General features: G+C 44.0%; 2 protein-coding genes across 5 annotated transcripts in view; one reads left to right on the top strand and one right to left on the bottom strand.

Annotated features, from left to right (window-relative positions):
* Positions 1–1,084: 1,084 nt before the first annotated feature.
* Positions 1,085–5,162, bottom strand: pex10 (peroxisomal biogenesis factor 10). The gene is made up of 6 exons (NM_001139981.1): positions 4,855–5,162; positions 4,191–4,271; positions 3,644–4,056; positions 3,223–3,395; positions 2,554–2,692; positions 1,085–2,116 (listed from the first exon to the last, which is right to left on the bottom strand). Exons 1-6 carry the CDS (start codon positions 4,964–4,966, stop codon positions 2,051–2,053), a joined length of 984 nt encoding a protein of 327 aa, NP_001133453.1. The 5' UTR covers positions 4,967–5,162; the 3' UTR covers positions 1,085–2,050.
* A 7,960-nt stretch (positions 5,163–13,122) lies between these two features.
* LOC106572832 (1-phosphatidylinositol 4,5-bisphosphate phosphodiesterase eta-2) overlaps positions 13,123–21,531 on the top strand; it is a 274,181-nt gene continuing 265,772 nt past the window's right edge. For all 4 annotated transcript variants that reach the window (XR_006759343.1, XM_014147347.2, XM_045696424.1 and 1 more), the window contains exons 1-2: positions 13,123–13,300; positions 19,727–20,389. Coding sequence is in view for 3 of the 4 variants with exons in the window: in XM_014147347.2 (XP_014002822.1) it covers positions 20,263–20,389 (127 nt within the window). In the remaining variant the exon portion in view is untranslated. The remainder of the gene's footprint in view (positions 13,301–19,726; positions 20,390–21,531) is intronic.

Below are 21,531 nucleotides of genomic sequence, written 5' to 3'. Positions count from 1 at the left end.
CTGTGGGTGTGTTCTCTCCAGCACTGCATGCTCTCCCTGACCTCTTCTGCAGACTTCCAGGCTGCGGCAGATCCCCCTCCGCTGGGCCAGACCTCTGGTGGAGGTAGGCCTGGGTTAGAGCTTTCATCTCCGTCAGAGTGGACACATCGCTCCCACGCCATAAACATCCTGCAAACACGGGACGGAAAGGTACTGGTCAGGAGGAGAAATGCTATTAACAGGAAATAGCTAGATAAGTATTGTTCCCACATAGAATTGAGTGAAACTTGGCCAGTCATCTTTCCCTCAATTCTGACTGGTCTCCCAGTCCCTGCCGCTGAAAAACATCCCCACAGCTTGATGCTACCACCACGCTTCACTGTAGGGATGGTGCTAGGTTTCTTCCAGATGTGATGCTTGGCATTCAGGCCAAAGAGTTCAATCTTGGTCTCATCAGACCAGAGAATCTTGTTTCTCATGGAGCCAAGAGTCCTTTAGGTGCCTTTTGGCAAACTCCGTGGGCGGTCATGTGCCTTTTACTGAGGAGTGGCTTCCATCTGGCCACTACCATAAAGGCCTGATTGGTTGAGTGCTGTAGAGATGGTTGTCCTTCTGGAAGGTTCTCTCATCTCCACAGAGGAACTCTGGAGCTCTGTCAGAGTGACCATCAGGTTCTTGGTCACCTCCCTGACCATGACCCTTCTTCCCTGATTGCTCAGTTTGGCTGGGCGGCCAAATCTAGGAATAGTCTTGGTGGTTCCAAACTTCTTCCATTTAAGAATGATGGAGGCCACTGTGTTCTTGGGGACCTTCAATGCTGCAGAATTGTTTTGGTACCCTTCCCCAGATCTGTGCCTCGACACAATCCTGTCTCGAAGCTCTACGGACAATTATTTTGACCTCATGGCTTGGTTTTTGCTCTGACATGCAGTGTCAACTGTGGGACCTTATATAGACAGGTGTGTGCCTTCCCAAATCATGTCTAATCAATTGAATTTACCACTGGTGGACTCCAATCAAGTTGTAGAAACATCAAGGATGATCAATGGAAACAGGATGCACCCAAGCTCAATGAGTCTCATAGCAAAGGGTCTGAATACTTATGTAAATAAGGAATTTGTTTAATACAACTGCAAAAATTTATAAAAAAAACTTTTCGCTTTGTCAATATGGGGTATTGTGTGTAATTAGACCCACAAGTAAGCATTTCCCTGTTAGTCTCCACCTGTTATCAACTAAGCATGTGAAAAATACAATTTGATTTAATGACAGCACAGTGGGGTTTACAGTGTAAGTTTAACTTTCTAATGAACCAGAAAAATCAATATTTATTTCTGGTTGTTTATCAAAGTTGGTAGGCTAACTCATTGATCCTGCTTTTGTGCCAACTACACACACAAAAAAAAATGCATCAAATGTATTCACTACTGTAAGTCGCTCTGGATAAATGTAAATGTAATTACTGATCCATGTAAACAATATACTAGTCACCTTATCAAGAGACATAAATAATTACTGTTAACATAGTTGATTAATCCTTGTTTTAAAATGACACATTTAGATCAGTTACAGACTGATACAATCCAACATGATTCATATGCAAACCATTGAAACATGTATGATTGCTCAATATAGTGCACTGTATTATGCATTCTCATAAAATGTAGAAACACTACATTATCAAAGAAATTAAAAAACAAAATATATACCCAATACCTAGAAATTATCCCAGTGTGTAGCCCTGAGGACAGTGTTGTACAGATCTTTACAATAATATTCTGTATTCTGAAAGGTTTTTTCATCTACAAAAACAATGAAATGCTTCATGCACACATTCTTTCATACTGGACATATCGACACGGCAATATCTGAATCAACGCCCCAAAATAAGATCTCAAGCCATTCTCTAAGTGAGATGCTATTCAGATGGGACCTCAACAAGGGATAGCAAAACTCTGATAAAGAGCAACAGCTGTGTTTTAACGATTCAACAGTCCAATGTGGCGATCCAGTCATTTAGGAAGTGAGCCATATAATAAAAACAACCACGTCAGAGATTCTGGCTCTTCGGCTAGTAGTTCCTCAGGTAGACTAGTCGAGGAGGCTGGAACTTCTCACGACACAAAGGGCACTCCGTCTGTGGAGAGGAAGGAACAAATAGTAATGCACTGTTATCTAGCTTCTTTTCACTGATTGGCTGGCAAGGCGGAACACTGACCCTCCGATAGGCTGGCTAGGTGGAACACTGACCCTCCGATAGGCTGGCTAGGCGGAACACTGACCCCCCGATAGGCTGGCTAGGCGGAACACTGACCCCCCGATAGGCTGGCTAGGCGGAACACTGACCCCCCGATAGGCTGGCTAGGTGGAACACTGACCCTCCGATAGGCTGGCTAGGTGGAACACTGACCCTCCGATAGGCTGGCTAGGCGGAACATTATACCTCTCCAGTCCTGTCAGACCTACAGGTTAGAGGTTGTTTCTGGACTGTGCCACTGTTATAGTACCCCTTAAAGAGTGTAGCGTTTCACTCACATAATTAAATAGGACATAGAACTGTAGTCACCCTCTCACCTTGGTGTTGCACCACTCTGTGATGCACTCCCAGCAGAACAGATGACCACATGGGGTGGAGGTCGAGTGTCTCCTCTCCTCTAGACACAGGATACAGCGAGAGGCACGGGGAGAGTCAGTCTCGTCTACAGATTGGGACCTAGACACACAGGTACATTTTAAAACGTATACATACATGTGAAATTCATACGCCTACCTCAATATTCACATTGAGAAGAATGCATGGGGGCATGTGTGCGTCTCAAGGAAATGTCCAACTTGAGGTGAAGATTTTGAACTGCAGCTTCGCAATCAAATTGTATCCATCTGAATGTCCTCAAACACTTCCTGTCACGATAGTTTTTTGAAACATTTATTCCGGTTTTTCCACGGTTTTCAAATTTCAAGTTATTACACATTTCATGGATTTACAATTTCAGATTACTTCATACATTCAGATGGGTCAGAGGGTCAGGTACATTCAAGTTCATGAGCATTTTTATATTGTTCAAAGGCAGTGCTTCCCGGGGGACCCACCCACCAACAGCCACCCACCCAACCCCAATGAGAGGCTTGATGGAACCCCAGGACCAAGAAAGGTATATGGATAGATATGGTAGCAGATTCTCAGTGTGACCAAGGCAGTCAGTGTTAATAATATTATTAAAACGGTGTCCTACTGCATTGTACCTGGAGGGCAGGTTCCTGTGTTGTCTCCACTCCTGCCGGGCTCTCTGTCTCTGCCTGAGGTTGTTGAATTGCAAGGCTAGCGTGAGGGCCAGCTGCATCAGGGAGATCACGCCCAGGAGCCTGTAGCTGCTCTGGATGTCCCCTTCGTCCCCCGTCACACCACGTACCCGTAGCTAACCACCCAGGGAAATAAAGAATGGTGAGAAGCATACACTCGTAAAACATGGAGCCATGGGCCCATTCCCACCGTAAAAAAAACAACGTTTTGCAACAGAAAACAAAGTTCATCTAGTAAGAAAATGGACTGAAACAGGGAGGGATAACCTGAACCTGTCCAAAAAGACATGGTTTGTTTTTGTTTTCCATTGCAAAAACTTTTGCTACGGTACACTACTGAATAGGTTCTCACACAAATACCCACATAGCTTACTCCGGCCGTCCTCTTCCCCAGGTGGTAGAAGGCCCCGCTGATGTAAAACAGGGCCACATGCACCCGGTGGAGGATGGAGAGTCCCTGCTGGAGGGCCAACACGGCCGGCACACACGCCCTCCTCTGGGGCTCCGTCAGCAGCCCCAGCACCCTCCGGACCCAGCCTCTCATCCAGGCTCCGGGGCTCCAAGGACTGGCCACTGTTGCTCTCTGGATTCCCCCTCCCTGGCTCTCCTCTCCCGCCTCCAGTTCATTCTCCAGGCACACCAGCAGCTTGTCCAGCAGGTAAGGAAACAGGCTGTGGAGGAGCACCAGGGCTCCTCGTCTGACGCGCGACGGTACCCTGCGCAGGGTGGGGTCCACCTGGATGATACTGACATACTCCTCGCCCAACGTCTGGTACCCTGGATGACACAGGGAGGGACAGCAAGGATGTGTGGTTAGGCGGCATTAACAATGGATGCCCCTGGTCTGTCTTTGATGGCAAAGCCTGCCTGTCAGTTTTGAACACAGTATGGAGCTCCAGCAGTTTGTTTACCTGAGAATGTGGTTAAACCATAGTATGCAAGGTCTGACAGCAGTTGGATCTCTTTCCTCCAGTGCAGCCATCTCTTGGACCCTGTAGGAGTAAAGAACAAAGCAGCTAGCTAGCTACTGTAAGAATAATAGCTATTATAATAGCTATTATAAAGCAGGATATTGCTTATGCATTCATGGCTCTTGAAAACCCTTCTCTGTATGTAGGGTTTTAAGCAGTTACATTCGCCCACGTCTAGCTCCTGTGTTAACAATTCCAACGCTGTGTTTTAATGTTTACAAACTTAAATATTCATCGTTTTGTGCAACTGTATTCGAAACATATCTTACACGTCTGCAAGAAATAATCGTATTTATATTTTTAAAGTTCCATAGAAGGTGTGTGGCTGACTAACCCTAACTCTATAAAGGTGTATACATGTGTTTTCTTCTCGCTGATATGGAAAAAAGACACGTTCCTTATGGTCTCCAAAACAGTACAGCAAACTTCTGCAACTTCCAGACCGAGCGTCTGGGCTCTTTAACAAACGTCCCCGGTAAAGAAGATAACTACTTTAGCGCCTATTGCCGACAGTAATGTTATCATTCTATGAAATGTGGTAATGCATTCATAGCTATATTCTAAATGGTCATGTAGGCTATAGCTGTGTATCCCGCATACTTGCCTGCAAGAGTCTGGAAAGCTTCATTCGCGTTGTTCCTGAGACACTGTTGGTAATATTCATCCTTCTGACTTGAACGAATCACTTGTGGTTGGTTTGCACCGACGAGAGGCATCGCTCGATGCAAGTTAGTTAGCTAGCTAGCTAGCGTAGCAATGGCACGGGAAGTTACTTGAATTTGAATGCACGACAGTTCGTTGAAAAATAACTCGTCAGTCCATTTCTACACAAACTGTCCGGCTAAGACACTTTCCCGAACTTGTCACAGTTTGGCATAGTTATTTAAACGTTCATATTGCCTGCCTTGACAGCTCTGTTAGCTACTAGCTAAGTACACGGAAACACAGTTGACTTGAATTAAACAATGACAGCAAAATAGACTTCTGCGGCCACAGCGCCGTGCGGTGGTAGGAGTTCTCTCGTCTACTTTCCGGTGTAATGCATCATTAATGAACCATTATGGTAACAGCCTTGCGCACTGCACAAAACATTGCTGTAACCATATGGTCATTTCTGCACTGGTGTAACAGTTACTGGTCTTTCTGGACTTTCATACTGCAGGTGAACTTGTGAAATGTAATCATATCTTTTAGAACAATATTGGTATGGTGTGTGGTCACTAAATCTAGTAGAATTTATATTGATGGGTCTGCAACTCAAATTGGCTGTAATGTATGATGCTTTATTTAATTGGGTTGAGAATGATTTGCTGCGCCCACGCTTCACTGTAGGGCTGTGGTGTGGAATACACCATGCATAGAGATAGAGCTGTTTTATTTTGAATATTTTTTTATTATATTGTATCAACATATGAACAGCAAATTTGATTAGCTTAAATCCCAAGCTAATTTATTGGTATCTGAAAATGTCACCATTGTTAGACATTTTTTCCCCCATTGAATACATGGATTCATTCATGATTTGTACACATCCTTTACTTGTCCTTTTTTGTTTGTTGACAGAAATGTCTCTCCCTAAGCTTCCACAGCTGGGGCATTTTTCCTAACTGGATTGATAGTGCTTATTCTTCCTGCCTGTTTGTAAATTGCAGAACCAGTTTCTTTGTCCCTTTTAATTCAGTTTCCTGAACCAAGCTGAAGGTGTTTTTCTGGGTGCTGAACACCTTCTCTGTCCTGCAGTGCAGTGGGCAGATAGCCTCTCTCAATAAGGAGAGCTAGACCAACACTTGGACAGTATGAGTAGGGGGAAATAGTTTACTTACAGGCAGCTGCAGACAAGGAAGTGGACTGTGTGTTTACAGTTAAGGAGGAGCTGCTGGCGTTTTCCCCTCCCCCGTAAAGTTGTGAGATACTTGTGACTTCTTACAGATGGAAGCTAGATGGTGCAGGGAGAGCACACTGCTTGTAGAGAGCACAGGATGGGACTAAACCACTGAAGTTCCACCAGGGGATTCTGAGGTGCCTGAGTAGCCTGCAAAGGTACGTCATGTCAGAATTCCTCTGTTGGTTTTATCAGCTTGGCATTCACTGCACTTAATTCATTGGAAGTTTGACTTGCTTACTGAACACTAACATTACCACACGCAACCAGCTAAAGGACTAGTCTAAAACCTGTCCCACTTCAGTATGGCCTCTTAGCCCATGGCTCCATGCCCATCAAAACCACACAGAATTCCAGCTTGTATCCAACTAAAGCTCTTTGTAAGTACATATAATAGTAGAATATCAGTGAGTAGAGTTGTAGTGATCCCTTTGAGGTTTGCTGTTGACTGCAGCGTGAGTCATTGATCTTTATTTGCAAAGCACAGGATCCTCAGGAGACCCCAAACAACACAATGAGGAAGGAAGCGCTGGAGCCAGCAGCACCTGCCGAAGAGAGAGAACAGCAGCTTGTTACAATAGTTTCCTTAATGACCTCAGGTGATATCTGGTTAGGATGCATACAGTCATGAATTGCTTAACAGACCCTTGGTATTGGTAATTTATTAGGATCCCCAATTTAGCTGTTGTAAAAACAGCAGCTACTCTTCCTGGGATCCACATGAAACATGAAACATAATACAGAACATTAATAGATAAGAACAGCTCTCAAGGACAGAACTGCATCAACTTCTTTTTAAAGGCACACGTAGCCTACATATCAATACATACACACAAACTATCTAGGTCAAATAGCCTACATATCAATACATACACACAAACTATCTAGGTCAAATAGCCTACATATCAATACATACACACAAACTATCTAGGTCAAATAGCCTACATATCAATACATACACACAAACTATCTAGGTCAAATAGCCTACATATCAATACATACACACAAACTATCTAGGTCAAATAGGGGAGAGGTGTTGTGCCAAGAGGTGTTGCTTTATCTGTTTTTTTAGTTGTTTAAACCAGGTTTGCTGTTTATTTGAGCAATATGAGATGGAACAGAGTTCCACTCAATAATGGCTCTATATAATAATGTACGCTTTCTTGAATTTGTTCTGGATTTGGGGACTGTGAAAAGACCCCTGGTGGCATGTCTGGCACATTTCCATTAGGTGTTGAGTAGTCTCTTTCTCTCAGCGGCTGTGGCAGACACGCATTACTGACCTACTTCTGTTTCAAGTCTTAAACAGACGCGTGGCTTTCCGAATCAGCCAGGCTGGTTGTGATGTCTTTTATAGGAGCAATGTCTCGAAGTGTCATAAGGTGACATGACCATGCCCAGATAGACAGTCTCTCCTTATGCAGTTCCAGTAGAACTTGCCCCCCTTAGGAAGGCTATATGAAGTTACATCACAGAGTGTGTGTCTGTGTCTCTCTCTCTCTCTCTCTGTGTGTGTGTGTGTGTGTGTGTCTGTGTCTCTCTGTGTGTGTGTGTGTGTGTGTGTGTGTGTGTGTGTGTGTGTGTGTGTGTGTGTGTGTGTGTGTGTGTGTGTGTGAGCATGGTTAAGGCTAGGATAAGGCTGTGGGAACATTCATAATTACAGTAGAAGTACTGTGAACTACAGGAACAAAAAAACAAGTAGTAGTTTCTCGAATGGCATTATTGTAAAACATATTTCCATATAGAATGAAAATCACAGAACTACAACATAATATACCATTTACATACATTAAAGACACTTGATGTCCCTTTGATGATGCCAACGAAATATTAACCAATAATAAACAAAAAATGCTATACCTTCATATGTAAGAAATATATTACTGGACTGACCTTTTCTATCCTGTAATTACTATATTTTCCTCTAACAATGTATGATATTTTGATATTATATTATTCCTTTTAGAGTTCGCATGACCTTTCCAGCTACAGCTCCCTGCACGGTAGGGCCATCGTTGCATGTCTGTTGCTCCAAATGTAGACGAAAACAAAATCTGACTTGGAAACAAGGCCGCAGGAAAGTTCCTTCTCAGACACACCACTGTGTTAACAGTCTGTGCGTGTTTGTGTGTGTGTGTGTGTGTGTGTGTTGTTCTTCTGCTTCACTTAGCATAACATATGTATCAATCCATTGGGATAAATAGACTACTCTCCTGATTTTTCTACTCATGATATCAGAGCATAACCTACTCCTTCCCTGAAATAAAACATTTTCTCAAGTTATGAAGTAGTCGAATATTGTCTGCAATGTAGTCACCTCAAAAGAGCACGTGCTATTGAAGGACTCAGTGAACAACTATCAGCCTGAAGTATTCTTACCAGTAGCCTTGTTAAATTGGTTGAATTTCCATCTTGATTTAAATCTTGGTCACAGCTCATGACGATACAAACAGAAAAAGATGCAAATGAATCGGAACTAATCTCTCATTCTACAACAGTGCTTTCTTTGTTTGCTTGGAGCGTGTTCACCGGTCCTCCCCTACCAAACCCGGTTATTTGCCCTCAAATGTGGACCCATGTAACTCCCTGCTGTTGGAGTGAGGAGTGTACTCTATTAGTGTGTGTGTGTGTGACTGTGTGTGTGACTGTGTGTGGTAGTTGTTTTACGGAGGTGTGTGTGTGTGGTAGTTGTTTTGCGGAGGTGTGTGTGAGGATAAGACTTTTTGAAGCTGTCCAATTGGGGTATTTCACCGAACGTTACACACTAAAGCACACCAACATCGAGGCTAGACCTGTGTCCTAGCGTCGTGTTTTCCTCTCAGTAGTATCACCAGGGAAATCCATGTTGTTGCCGGCCCTGAAGGTGTCCAACATAGCCGGGTTTTTATATCTCAATATCAAATCATTTCTGGGTAACAATTAAGTACCTTACTGTGATTTGTTTTAAATTAAAATGGCCAAAAATAAACAAAAATACTGTAACTTCTTAGCAAAAAGCAATTTCTTAAGCAATAATTTAGCTAGGACTGTCTGGGAGTGGTCTGAGTGGTGGGTCTAATTGAATGAGCCTAATGGGAGGGATATGTCACCTGAAAACGATCTGTTTTTAGCAGAGAGCTTTGAAACGCTCTTTGTTTTTGGTCTATTAACTTATACCGCCTGGGGATGTCGCCAGACAGACCAAAACTCCATCCCATCTAAACAGGCTGAAATTTCAGGTGGTCTTTTCAAACAGCTCTTACAGTATACGGTCAGTATTATAATTTTCACAGAATTGTTCCAACATCATAGTGTGGAAATATATATAAAACACAGGAAATCATGTTTTTGACTGTACTGTGCCTTTTACTATCCAGCAGGGATTGTCTTCTTATTGGTGAGATAATCTTCCATGTATTCAGGTGTGTGTTGTGTGCTTTTGACTCTCTGTAGTGGTTTGTAAAGCCAGGTACCATCCAAACAAGCCCAGTGCAAGTCAACTATTGGGACTGTACAGTATCATAACCGTAACAGCCTTTAACAACAGCTCTATTTGATTGGAAGAGCAGGTTAGAAATTCTTTGTGTAGTTTTTTTGTTGTTGCTGCCTTTGTTCAATGCGGTGTAGGTTTTCACCTCTTTTGAGGTTTTTAGAGGGGATTTTCTGGCTGGCGCTGAAATTCAACACTCAACACCTGGGAGATGAGAAGGAAAAACAACTATTTAAACCTCTGCAGAGATGTGGGGGGTACAACTGAACAGGAATACTCCAATCCATGTTCAGGGGTCTGGATTCTCCTGTGAACAGACCCTCGTTGTTGATGTTGTTTATACAGTAACCAGTGTCAACTTGTAGCACTGAGTCCTGTGTGTTGCTCTTCTGTGCTGTACAGAGGCAGTCAGAGTTAGCCTGGCGACGCCGCAGGCTACAAGGGGATGTGCTAGAAAACCCCAAAATCTGAGTAAACCTGTGTATTTAGTGAGGAAACACCCGTTCCAGCGCTGTCATCTCCAAAGGTGGGTGTTCTGTGTGCCAGGAAACATTGTACTGATGCAGTACTACTACCGGACTGCTTCATGTTCGCCGTGAGGCTGATGAGAAGAGGCTGGGTTCTGTGCAATTGGTCGTCATTAAGGGGCGAATCCTACCTTCCACTTAAGTCAAAGGTTCACTTAGTCATGCATTGATGTCAGTGGGAGACTAAGTGAACATTTTACTTGAGTGGAATTTAGGATTTGTCCCTTTCAGTTTAAAGACAGTGATTCCCAACTAATGGGTGTTAGGTGGCAGTCAATGCCTCTTTGGTCACAGTTAAAGCTAGAATCCTTCATTTGAACAATAACAAAGAGACATCTCCACCCCTGTTTGGGGCTGGAGAAATGGAAACACTCTTAAATTCATAGACAGAGCTATGGATACAAGAACTGACCATCCATGATGTCATATGTATAATCTTAACCATGTTTTGAGGCTATACAGTGTTTGTTTACATTTAAAACAGCTTATATTTTGGGTTCTGATGGGGGGACGACAGTTGAACAAATCTCATGAGTCATTTATAAGTTATATTTCTGGGTGTACAGTATATCGTTAATTTATAAGTCACAAAATGTATTTAGCAACTAAGGATTCTGGATTTAATTTAACTTTGTGAATTTGGCATTAGGAACATTTGAAAGAAAGGCTTTTGGCACGGTCACAACACAATGCAAAAAAGTGATTGATTTACTGGTATAATGTATAACACCAACCTAACAACTCCTAGTCTCTGGAGGAACATTTAACGGCCTGTGTTACTGTAACTTTTGGTTGTTCATTCTAAATTTAGTGATGTGAATAATAACGCTAACATATAACAATATCTAACAATAATATCAGATAACAAAACATCATGTACACAATTTGGAGACACAGAAGTCTAAAGCCATGTCTAAATAGACCATGTGAGCCTGAGTCTTAACTTGGACTCTGAAGAAACTCATATCGTGGATTTTCTCTCTGTATCCGCCTGTAGTGTTCACTATCAGCCTGGAGTGTTCCGTATCAGCCTGGAGTGTTCCGTATCAGCCTGGAGTGTTCCGTATCAGCCTGGAGTGTTCCGTATCAGCCTGGAGTGTTCCGTATCAGCCTGGAGTGTTCAGTACCAGCCTGTAGTGTTCAGTACCAGCCTGTAGTGTTCACTATCAGCCTGTAGTGTTCACTATCAACCTGTAGTGTTCAGTATCAGCCTGGAGTGTCCACTACCAGCCTGTAGTGTCCACTACCAGCCTGTAGTGTTTCACTATCAGCCTGTAGTGTTCACTATCAGCCTGTATTGTTCACTATCAGCCTGTAGTGTTCACTATCAGCCTGTATTGTTCACTATCAGCCTGTATTGTTCACTATCAGCCTGTATTGTTCACTATCAGCCTGTATTGTTCACTATCAGCCTGTATTGTTCACTATCAGCCTGTAGTGTTCACTATCAGCCTGGAGTGTTCACTATCAGCCTGGAGTGTTCACTATCAGCCTGGAGTGTTCACTATCAGCCTGGAGTGTTCACTATCAGCCTGGAGTGTTCACTATCAGCCTGTATTGTTCACTATCAGCCTGTATTGTTCACTATCAGCCTGTATTGTTCACTATCAGCCTGTATTGTTCACTATCAGCCTGTATTGTTCACTATCAGCCTGGAGTGTTCACTATCAGCCTGGAGTGTTCACTATCAGCCTGGAGTGTTCACTATCAGCCTGGAGTGTTCACTATCAGCCTGGAGTGTTCACTATCAGCCTGGAGTGTTCACTATCAGCCTGGAGTGTTCACTATCAGCCTGGATTGTTCAGAATCTGTAAGAGGAACAGTTCTATAAGAGAAACAGTTTTACTAGTTGGGAAAAGTGAAAGAAAGGGCCATTGTGTTAGCAGCCTTTGACCACCAGCGTGTAACAGCCGTGTATTGGAGAACACACACACACACACACACACACACACACACACACACACACACACACACAGATGGTTATACCTGTAAGACAGCTTCCCTTGGTTTACCTCTCTCTGTCTCTCAGTGGAACCACATAGTCACAACAATACACAACACAGACCACAAAAGGAAGTATCCTGTTGTCGTGTATCAGATGAGTTGTAACCAGCATAGATTGTGCCAGAGAGAGCCAAGGAGACAGCCAGTGCAACGTCATGTAACGTCATGTAGCGTAACAGTATAGCTTCCGTCCCTCTCCTTGCCTCGAACCAGGGACCCTCTGCACACATAGACAACAGCCACCCTCGAAGCATCGTTACCCATCGCTCCACAAAAGCCGCGGCCCTTGCAGAGCAAGGGGAACAACTACTTCAAGGTCTCAGAGCGAGTGACATTTCCGATTGAAACGCTATTAGCGCGCACACCGCTAACTAGCTAGCCATTTCACATCGGTTACATAGCATCCAACTTGCCTTTTGTATACTAGCTCCTATTGCACATCCTCCTATTTCAGTTAAATGAATGGAGGCCACAGACTGAAACGTTAATGTCTGCAAAAACAGTTATTTTGCCAGATGTACTGTTGCATAGAAAAGGTTATCTCTGGTCAAATCTTTGGTCTGTGTGTGAGACAGCGAGACTATGAGAATGTGTGTGTATTGAGAGAGAGAGAGAGAGAGAGAGACCTCTCCCATAGAAAGTTTTGTCATACTCCTGGCAAGAGCCCCTTCGTGGGTGGCGTGAGATGTATTTTCCCCTTCCCAACGCATACAAAACACACGCCCACGTGTGCAACAACACACACACACACACACACACACACACACACACACACACACACACACACACACACCAACACACACACAGACATATGTGCCACAGACACCTGGACTCAGGTAATTGTGTGTGTGCGCTGCTCGCATGCGTGTGTGTGGGGTGCTCACGCCAGTGTGTGTGAGTGCAAGCAAACGTGCCCGGGCCTGAACACGTCTCAGCTCACCAGCCAACCCCTGAGTCTAACCCCCCACCGTCACTACACATTGTTCACTACACCTGGAAGCAGTAGTATTACAACAGTCTGTCTTGACAGACAGCGCAGTACTGAGCCGCTTAAGGAAGGACTTTCTGGTAGAGGAGTAACAGTATTCACTGTAAACCAGTGAAACCATAGTCTCCATGGTTGGATTAGTTTGAGGAATGTGGCGCGGAAGCTAGCAACGTTAAAAAGGTAAGTAAACGGCAAAGGTAGCTAGCAGAGTCGAGAAGTTGTGTTGTGTTGGAACGGGCTGTTGGAACGGGCTGTTGGAACGGGCTGTTGGAACGGGCTGTTGGAACGGCTGTTGGAACGGGCTGTTGGAACGGCTGTTGGAACGGGCTGTTGGAACGGGCTGTAGGAACGGCCTGTAGGAACGGGCTGTAGGAACGGGCTGTTGTGTATTTGTGCGTTAAGTTACTTCAGCTCGTATCAGCTCAGGGGATTTTAAGATTTGAGGCCTACAATCTGATATGTAGATATAATATAGCCTCATATAGATGGCTGTAACAGAATAATATAGATGGCTGTAACAGAAACCCAAACCAGGTTAGATAGATGGCTGTAACAGAAACCCAAACCAGGTTAGATAGATGGCTGTAACAGTAACCCAAACCAGGTTAGATAGATGGCTGTAACAGTAACCCAAACCAGGTTAGAGGGATGACTGTAACAGAAACCCAAACCAGGTTAGAGGGATGGCTGTAACAGAAACCCAAACCAGGTTAGATAGATGGCTGTAACAGAAACCCAAACTAGGTTAGAGGGATGGCTGTAACAGAAACCCAATCCAGGTTAGAGGGATGGCTGTAACAGAAACCCAATCCAGGTTAGAGGGATGGCTGTAACAGAACCCCAAACCAGGTTAGATAGATGGCTGTAACAGTAACCCAAACCAGGTTAGAGGGATGACTGTAACAGAAACCCAAACCAGGTTAGAGGGATGACTGTAACAGAAACCCAAACCAGGTTAGAGGGATGGCTGTAACAGAAACCCAAACCAGGTTAGAGGGATGGTTGTAACAGAAACCCATCCAGGTTAGAGGGATGGCTGTAACAGAAACCCAAACCAGGTTAGAGGGATGGTTGTAACAAAAACCCATCCAGGTTAGGGGGATGGCTGTAACAGAAACCCAAACAAGGTTGGAGAGGGAGGGATGGCTGGAACATTTCAGAACAGGTCTTGTCACTGAGCAGCCATTATGAACACAAGCTGTAAAACAGTGATCACTAAGGTCATTACAGAAAACACCAGACTGATACCTATCAGGATTATTTGTGAGGATAACATCAAGAAGAGTAGCCTTTTCTGGGTGTTTGGAGTCATACCTTGTGGGATTGGTAATAATCTGAGAAAGATTTAGGGAGTCCCATTGCTTTAGGATTTGGTCAGGTGGTTTATGCATGTCCCAGTTTAGGTCACCTAGCAGGACAAATTCAGACTTAGTGTAAGGGGCCAGGAGAGAGCTTAGGGCAGGTAGGGTACAGGCCGGTGCTGATGGTGGTCAATAACACCCAGCAACAGTCATCAAAGACATTGATTGGTTGATCGATTTTTATACTACACAAAGATAAATAACATACAGTTTTCTAAACAAATTCAATCTGTTAGTAATAGGATTTATTGCACCCATTACTGAGATGGTTGTTCCAGTTTAGATGATTGAGGTAGTCTCAGTATTCAATCTTCCCTACCCTGGCAGTCATTCTGAATGCAGGTTACGTTTGATTAACAATTCTGGCTCGATTCCAATCGGAATTACACATCACTTTACAAGCCAGCATAATGTGACTTGCAGGCCTGATGTGCCCTGTAAACCAGGAGTTTCCTAACACCACTGTGTTAGGATATAACTAGGTCCTCATAGAAAGGCCTTAGGATCTACAATGAGTGCACAAAACGGGGTGCGTTATTCAATATGAGGTGTTCCTAATGTTTGGTCTACTCAGCGTATGTAATGTCATAAATAATTGAATTTTAAAGGCTGGTGGAACCATTCATAGATGGTTCTAGGGAGAACCTTTTAGATGATAAAATGTTTATTGGTAGAACCCTTCATAGATGGTTCTAGGGAGAACCTTTTAGATTATAAAATGTTTATTGGTAGAACCCTTCATAGATGGTTCTAGGGAGAAACTTATACAGGGGATTCTTTGAAGAACCCTACACCAAAAAGGCTTTCCCTATGGGAACAAACCGAAGAACCCTGTATGGTTCTACAGAACACCTGTTTTTCTAATAGTGTAGGTGTCTCAAACTGGTGCCCGCTTGAAGATAACACAGATCTCCTCTCAGACTAGAGATAGAGACTGGCGTTTCCCCCCACCCACCAAAACAGTGACTGCTTTATTGAAGATGAAAGGTATTTTTTACTTGTTTTACTAGGATGAAATTCAATTTTCTTTTTATCCTCGGTTTCATTACATCTGAACTTACGAGGAAATCGAGATTGATTCCTTGCAGCCTGTTAGGACATAGTCTTTTGCACTCTTTCTTCCTCTCTCTCAATCTGTCGGACTGTGTCTGTCTGTCTATTAATGTTATCTATCTATCCGTTCAATGACAAGCATCCAGATATGTATCAAAATAACCTATGAGGTATTTAGCAGTTAGCTTTAATTGAATTTGCTTCCATGTGTAGGTCTTCTGTTTGGCCAAATCACATGATGTGTCATGAATAACTTGAAAGATTATGCCACAACACAAAATTTGATTTGTGGCATGGCGTATGATTTGAGTTTACAAGCTCATTTTCGAAGGGGGTATTTTCTAAAAGGAGTTCAGTGGCTCCATGAGCAGTCTAAACTGATATTCACAGTGGCTCCGTGAGCAGTCTAAACTGATATTCACAGTGGCTCCGTGAGCAGTCTAAACTGATATTCACAGTGGCTCCATGAGCAGTCTAAACTGATATTCACAGTGTCTCCATGAGCAGTCTAGACTGATATTCACAGTGTCTCCATGAGCAGTCTAAACTGATATTGACAGTGGCTCCATGAGCAGTCTAAACTGATATTCACAGTGGCTCCGTGAGCAGTCTAAACTGATATTCACAGTGGCTCCGTGAGCAGTCTAAACTGATATTCACAATGGCTCCATGAGCAGTCTAGACTGATATTCACAGTGTCTCCGTGAGCAGTCTAAACTGATATTCACAGTGTCTCCGTGAGCAGTCTAAACTGATATTCACAGTGGCTCCATGAGCAGTCTAAACTGATATTCACAGTGGCTCCGTGAGCAGTCTAAACTGATATTCACAGTGGCTCCGTGAGCAGTCTAAACTGATATTCACAGTGTCTCCGTGAGCAGTCTAAACTGATATTCACAGTGGCTCCGTGAGCAGTCTAAACTGATATTCACAGTGTCTCCATGAGCAGTCTAAACTGATATTCACAGTGTCTCCATGAGCAGTCTAAACTGATATTCACAGTGTCTCCATGAGCAGTCTAAACTGATATTCACAGTGTCTCCGTGAGCAGTCTAAACTGATATTCACAGTGGCTCCATGAGCAGTCTAGACTGATATTCACAGTGTCTCCGTGAGCAGTCTAAACTGATATTCACAGTGTCTCCATGAGCAGTCTAAACTGATATTCACAGTGTCTCCATGAGCAGTCTAAACTGATATTCACAGTGTCTCCATGAGCAGTCTAAACTGATATTCACAGTGGCTCCATGAGCAGTCTAAACTGATATTCACAGTGTCTCCATGAGCAGTCTAAACTGATATTCACAGTGTCTCCATGAGCAGTCTAAACTGATATTCACAGTGTCTCCATGAGCAGTCTAGACTGATATTCACAGTGGCTCCGTGAGCAGTCTAAACTGATATTCACAGTGGCTCCATGAGTGTAATACTTCATGTTGAGCTAAACTTGCACGTACGTGTCTTTTCTTACTGTCTTTTCAGAACTGACTTTGTTGATATCTGCAATTATGGAACAATTTACTTACAGTGCATTCATAAAGTATTCAGGGAGGTGACCAAGAACCCGATGGTCACTCTGACAGAGCTCTAGAGTTCCTCTGTGGAGATGGGAGAACCATCCAGAAGGACAACCATCTCTGCAGGACTCCACCAATCAGGCCTTTATGGTAGTGGCCAGACGGAAGCTACTCCTCAGTAAAAGGCACATAACAGCCCACTTGGAGTTTGCCAAAAGGCACCTAAAGACTCTCAGACCATGAGAAACAAGATTCTCTGGTCTGATGAAACTAAAATTGAACTCTTTTGCCTGAATGCCAAGCGTCACGTCGTGAGGAAACCTGGCACCATCCCTATGGTGAAGCATGGTGATGGCAGCATCATGCTGTGGGGATGTTTTTCTGTGGGAGGAACTAAGAGACTAGTCAGGATCGAGGGAAAGATGAACGGAGCAAAGTACAAAGAGATCCTTGATGAAAACCTGCTCCAAGGCGCTCAGGACCTCAGACTGGGGGCGAAGGTTCACCTTCCAACAGGACAACGACCCTAAGCACACAGCCAAGACCAATGCAGGAGTGGCTTTGGGACAAGTCTCTGAATGGCCTTGAGTGGTCCAGCCAGAGCCTGGACTTAAACCCGATCAAACATCTCTGGAGAGACCTGAAAATAGCTGTGCAGCGATGCTCCCCATCCAACCTGACAGAGCTTGAGAGGATCTGCAGTGAAGAATGGGAGAAACTCCCCAAATACAGGTGTGCCATGCTTTTAGCGTTATACCAAAGAAGACTTGAGGCTATAATCGCTGCCAAAGGTGCTTCAACAAAGTACCGAGTAAATGGACTGAATAACGATGTAAATGTGATATTTTAGTTTTCTTTTTTTATATACATTTGCAAAAAGGTTTAAAAAAAGCAGTTTTTTGTCATTATGGGGTATTGTGTGTACAGTAGATTGATTATACATTTTTTTTGTCACCTTTATTTAACTAGGCAAGTCAGTTAAGAACAAATTCTTATTTACAATGACGGTCTACCCCGGCCAAACGCGAACGACGCTGGGCCAATCACGGCTGGTTGTGAAACAGCCTGGATTCGAACCAGGGTGTTTGTAGTGACACCTCTAGCACTGAGATACAGTACCTTAGATCGCCGTGCCACTCGGGAGCCCAAATTGATGAGGGAAAAAAAACAATTTAATCCGTTATAGAATAAGGCTGTAACGTAACAAAATGTGGAAAAAGTCAAGGGGTCTGAAAACTTTCCAAATGCACTGTACTGTTTTATGTGGTTGTCTCACCTCGCTATCTTAAGATGAATGCATTAACTGGAAGTCACTCTGGATAAGAGTGTATGCTAAATCCGGGGTTCCCAAACTGTTTCACTCAGACGCCCTTCCAGCATTGGGGAACATCCCGCGCCCCCCATGTCTATTTCTATGGGCACAAGCACTGTTCATGATAAACTGTTCACATCCCTCTGGTTGGTGGAGAGAGGTTTCAGATTTAAAGCTAATTTTCTTGCAATTCTATACATTTTACCATGTCTAATGTGTATTCATGTGATATTTGAGATACTGAAACATTGCAACAAAATCTATGGACTAAAAAACGTAGCTAAAAAAACGTTAGCTGACATGGACCTGTTGATCTGTTGTCTATTCAAATCAAATTTTATTGGTCACATACACATGGTTAGCAGATGTTAATGCGAGTGTAGCGAAATGCTTGTGCTTCTAGTTCCGACAGTGCAGTAATATCTAACAATTCCCCAACAACTACCTAATACACACAAATCTAAAAGGGTGAATGAGAATATGTACATGTAAGTATATGGATGAGTGATGGACGAGCGGCATAGGCAAGGTTGCAGTAGATGGTATAAAATACAGTATGTACATGTGATATGAGTAATGTAAGATATGTAAACATTATTAAAGTGCCATTATTTAGAGTGCATTGTATAAAGTGACTAGTGATCCATTTATTAAAGTGACCAGTGATTGGGTCTCAATCTAGGCAGCAGCCTCTCTGAGTTAGTGTTGGATTTTTAGCAGTCTGATGGCCTTGAGATAGAAGCTGTTTTTCAGTCTCTCGGACCCAGCATTGACGCACCTGTACTGACCTCGCCTTCTGGATGGTAGCGGGGTGAACAGGCCGTGGCTGGGTGGTTGTTGTCCTTGATGATCTTTTTGGCCTTCCTGTGACATCGGGTGCTGTAGGTGTCCTGGAGGGCAGGTAGTTTGCCCTCGGTGATGCATTGTGCAGACCTCACTACCCTCTGGAGAGCCTTGCGGTTGAGGGCGGTGCAGTTGCCATACCAGGCGGTGATACAGCCTGACAGGATGCTCTCGATTGTGCATCTGTAAAAGTTTGTCAGGGTTTTAGGTGACAAGCCAAATTTCATCAGCCTCCTGTAGTTGAAGAGGTGCTGTTGCGCCTTCTTCACCACGCTGTCTCTGTGGGCGGACCATTTCAGTTTGTCTGTGATGTGTACGTCGAGGAACTTAAAACTTTCCATCTTCTCCACTGCTGTCCCTTCAATGTGGATAGGGGGGTGCTCCCTCTGCTGTTTCCTGAAGTCCTCGATCATTTCATGTGACTCGTTTGATACCTGCCTAATCATACAATCTGTTCTTTTTGTGTTTGGTTGTTTAGTCTCAAGGTCTCTGACTAACGCTGTCTGTCTCTGGTCAACAGGTGCTGCTTGGTCTCTGGGTCACTGTCTCTCCTGTCTCCTCCCCTGGCTCCTAACCCTTCTGGCGTTTGCTCTGGCAAGCAGCACAGCCCAGAGTCACTTAGTATTTTAAGGCTGAAACAGTGCTGAAATCATCATCACTGCTCTCCTCTGTCATCCATCTCAATGGGAAGTGAAATACGTGACTGACTACTGTGGGGACCCTCCCTGCTGTTCGCCTCTTGACCTTTGATCTGGGACCTGTGTGAACCTGTGTTCTGTCCTCAAGGTGACACTGCTCTGAATAACTTTTTGGAGACATTGTGGAGACATTTTTGGAAACGTTCTGAAAACATTGTTGACACAGTGTTAGGCCTCACCTAGTTGTTGATGTTTCGATGCAAGCTGTCCGTTTGAGACTGATAAAAGTTTTTTTTTAAAGTCTATTGAAACTGACAACCTAAGCCATATCTCCTGGTTTGAGAGCACACTTTCTGAAATATCACACACATCTCAAGTTTCCTGTATCTTGGTCCTGGAGGCTGAAGCTTGTGTCACCATGGCGACGGATTCTCCCAACCCCTCCCTGAGGTCCAGAGTTACCATGACGATGGACAACGACTCCTACATGAGCATGTCCAGCCTCCCCTGCTGCCACTTCCTGTCAGCTAACATCATCAACGTGGGTAAGTCAAACCATTTCCTGTTTCCTGTTTCCTGTTTGATACTGAATGCTGCACAGTGCCTGCGATAGGTTGGTTACTGTACACGTGCGTGAGAGTTGCTGAGTTCCATGGTTTAGGGTTTAAATTGGTTTACTTATATAATCTAATCTCCACATTCTCACATCTCCTCATCCCCACACCCCCTCATCCCCACATCTCCTCATCCCCACATCTCCTCATCTCCTCATCCTCACATCTCCTCATCCTCACATCTCCTCATCCTCACATCCCCACATCTCTTCATCCCCACATCTCCTCATCCCCACATCTCCTCATCCTCACATCTCCTCATCTCCACATCTCCTCCCTCGGGATAAGGAGTGTCTTTCAGACAGACCCTCTACTACTGAGACTGCTTCGTTCCAGACTGCCGTCTGAGAAAAGAGAGAGATAGAGAAAGACTACCTGCCTGAGACAGAGAGAGACAGAGAAAGACTGCCTGCTTGAGACAGAGAGAGACAGAGAAATACTGCCCGTCTGAGACAGAGAAATACTGCCGTCTGAGACAGAGAGAGACAGAGAAAGACTGCCTGCTTGAGACAGAGAGAGACAGAGAAATACTGCCGTCTGAGACAGAGAAATACTGCCGTCTGAGACAGAGAGAGGCAGAGAAATACTGCCTGCCTGAGACAGAGAGAGGCAGAGTAATACTGCCTGCCTGAGACAGAGAGAGGCAGAGAAATACTGCCTGCCTGAGACAGAGAGAGGCAGAGAAATACTGCCGTCTGAGACAGAGAAATACTGCCCGTCTGAGACAGAGAAATACTGCCCGTCTGAGACAGAGAAATACTGCCCGTCTGAGACAGAGAAATACTGCCTGCCTGAGACAGAGAGAGGCAGATAAAGAGATCTCAGAGCCCACACATTCCCGGGCTATATGCCAAGCATCATTGTAGTCTGACTGAAACCCAAACCAGGTTAGAGAGAGAGATGGCTCTTTCTTTAGTTACGTCATTTAACTGTAGTTTAGACATAGTTTATACAGCGTGGTCTAGACATAGTTTATACAGCGTGGTCTAGACATAGTTTATACAGCGTGGTCTAGACATAGTTTATACAGCGTGGTCTAGACATAGTTTATACAGCTGTAGTCTAGACATAGT

The sequence above is a fragment of the Salmo salar genome, chromosome ssa15, assembly GCF_905237065.1.
Source record: "Salmo salar chromosome ssa15, Ssal_v3.1, whole genome shotgun sequence".
Classification (NCBI taxonomy): Eukaryota; Metazoa; Chordata; class Actinopteri; order Salmoniformes; family Salmonidae; genus Salmo; species Salmo salar.
Note: the sequence above shows the minus strand (reverse complement) of the source record. Positions and strands in the feature narration are given on the sequence as shown.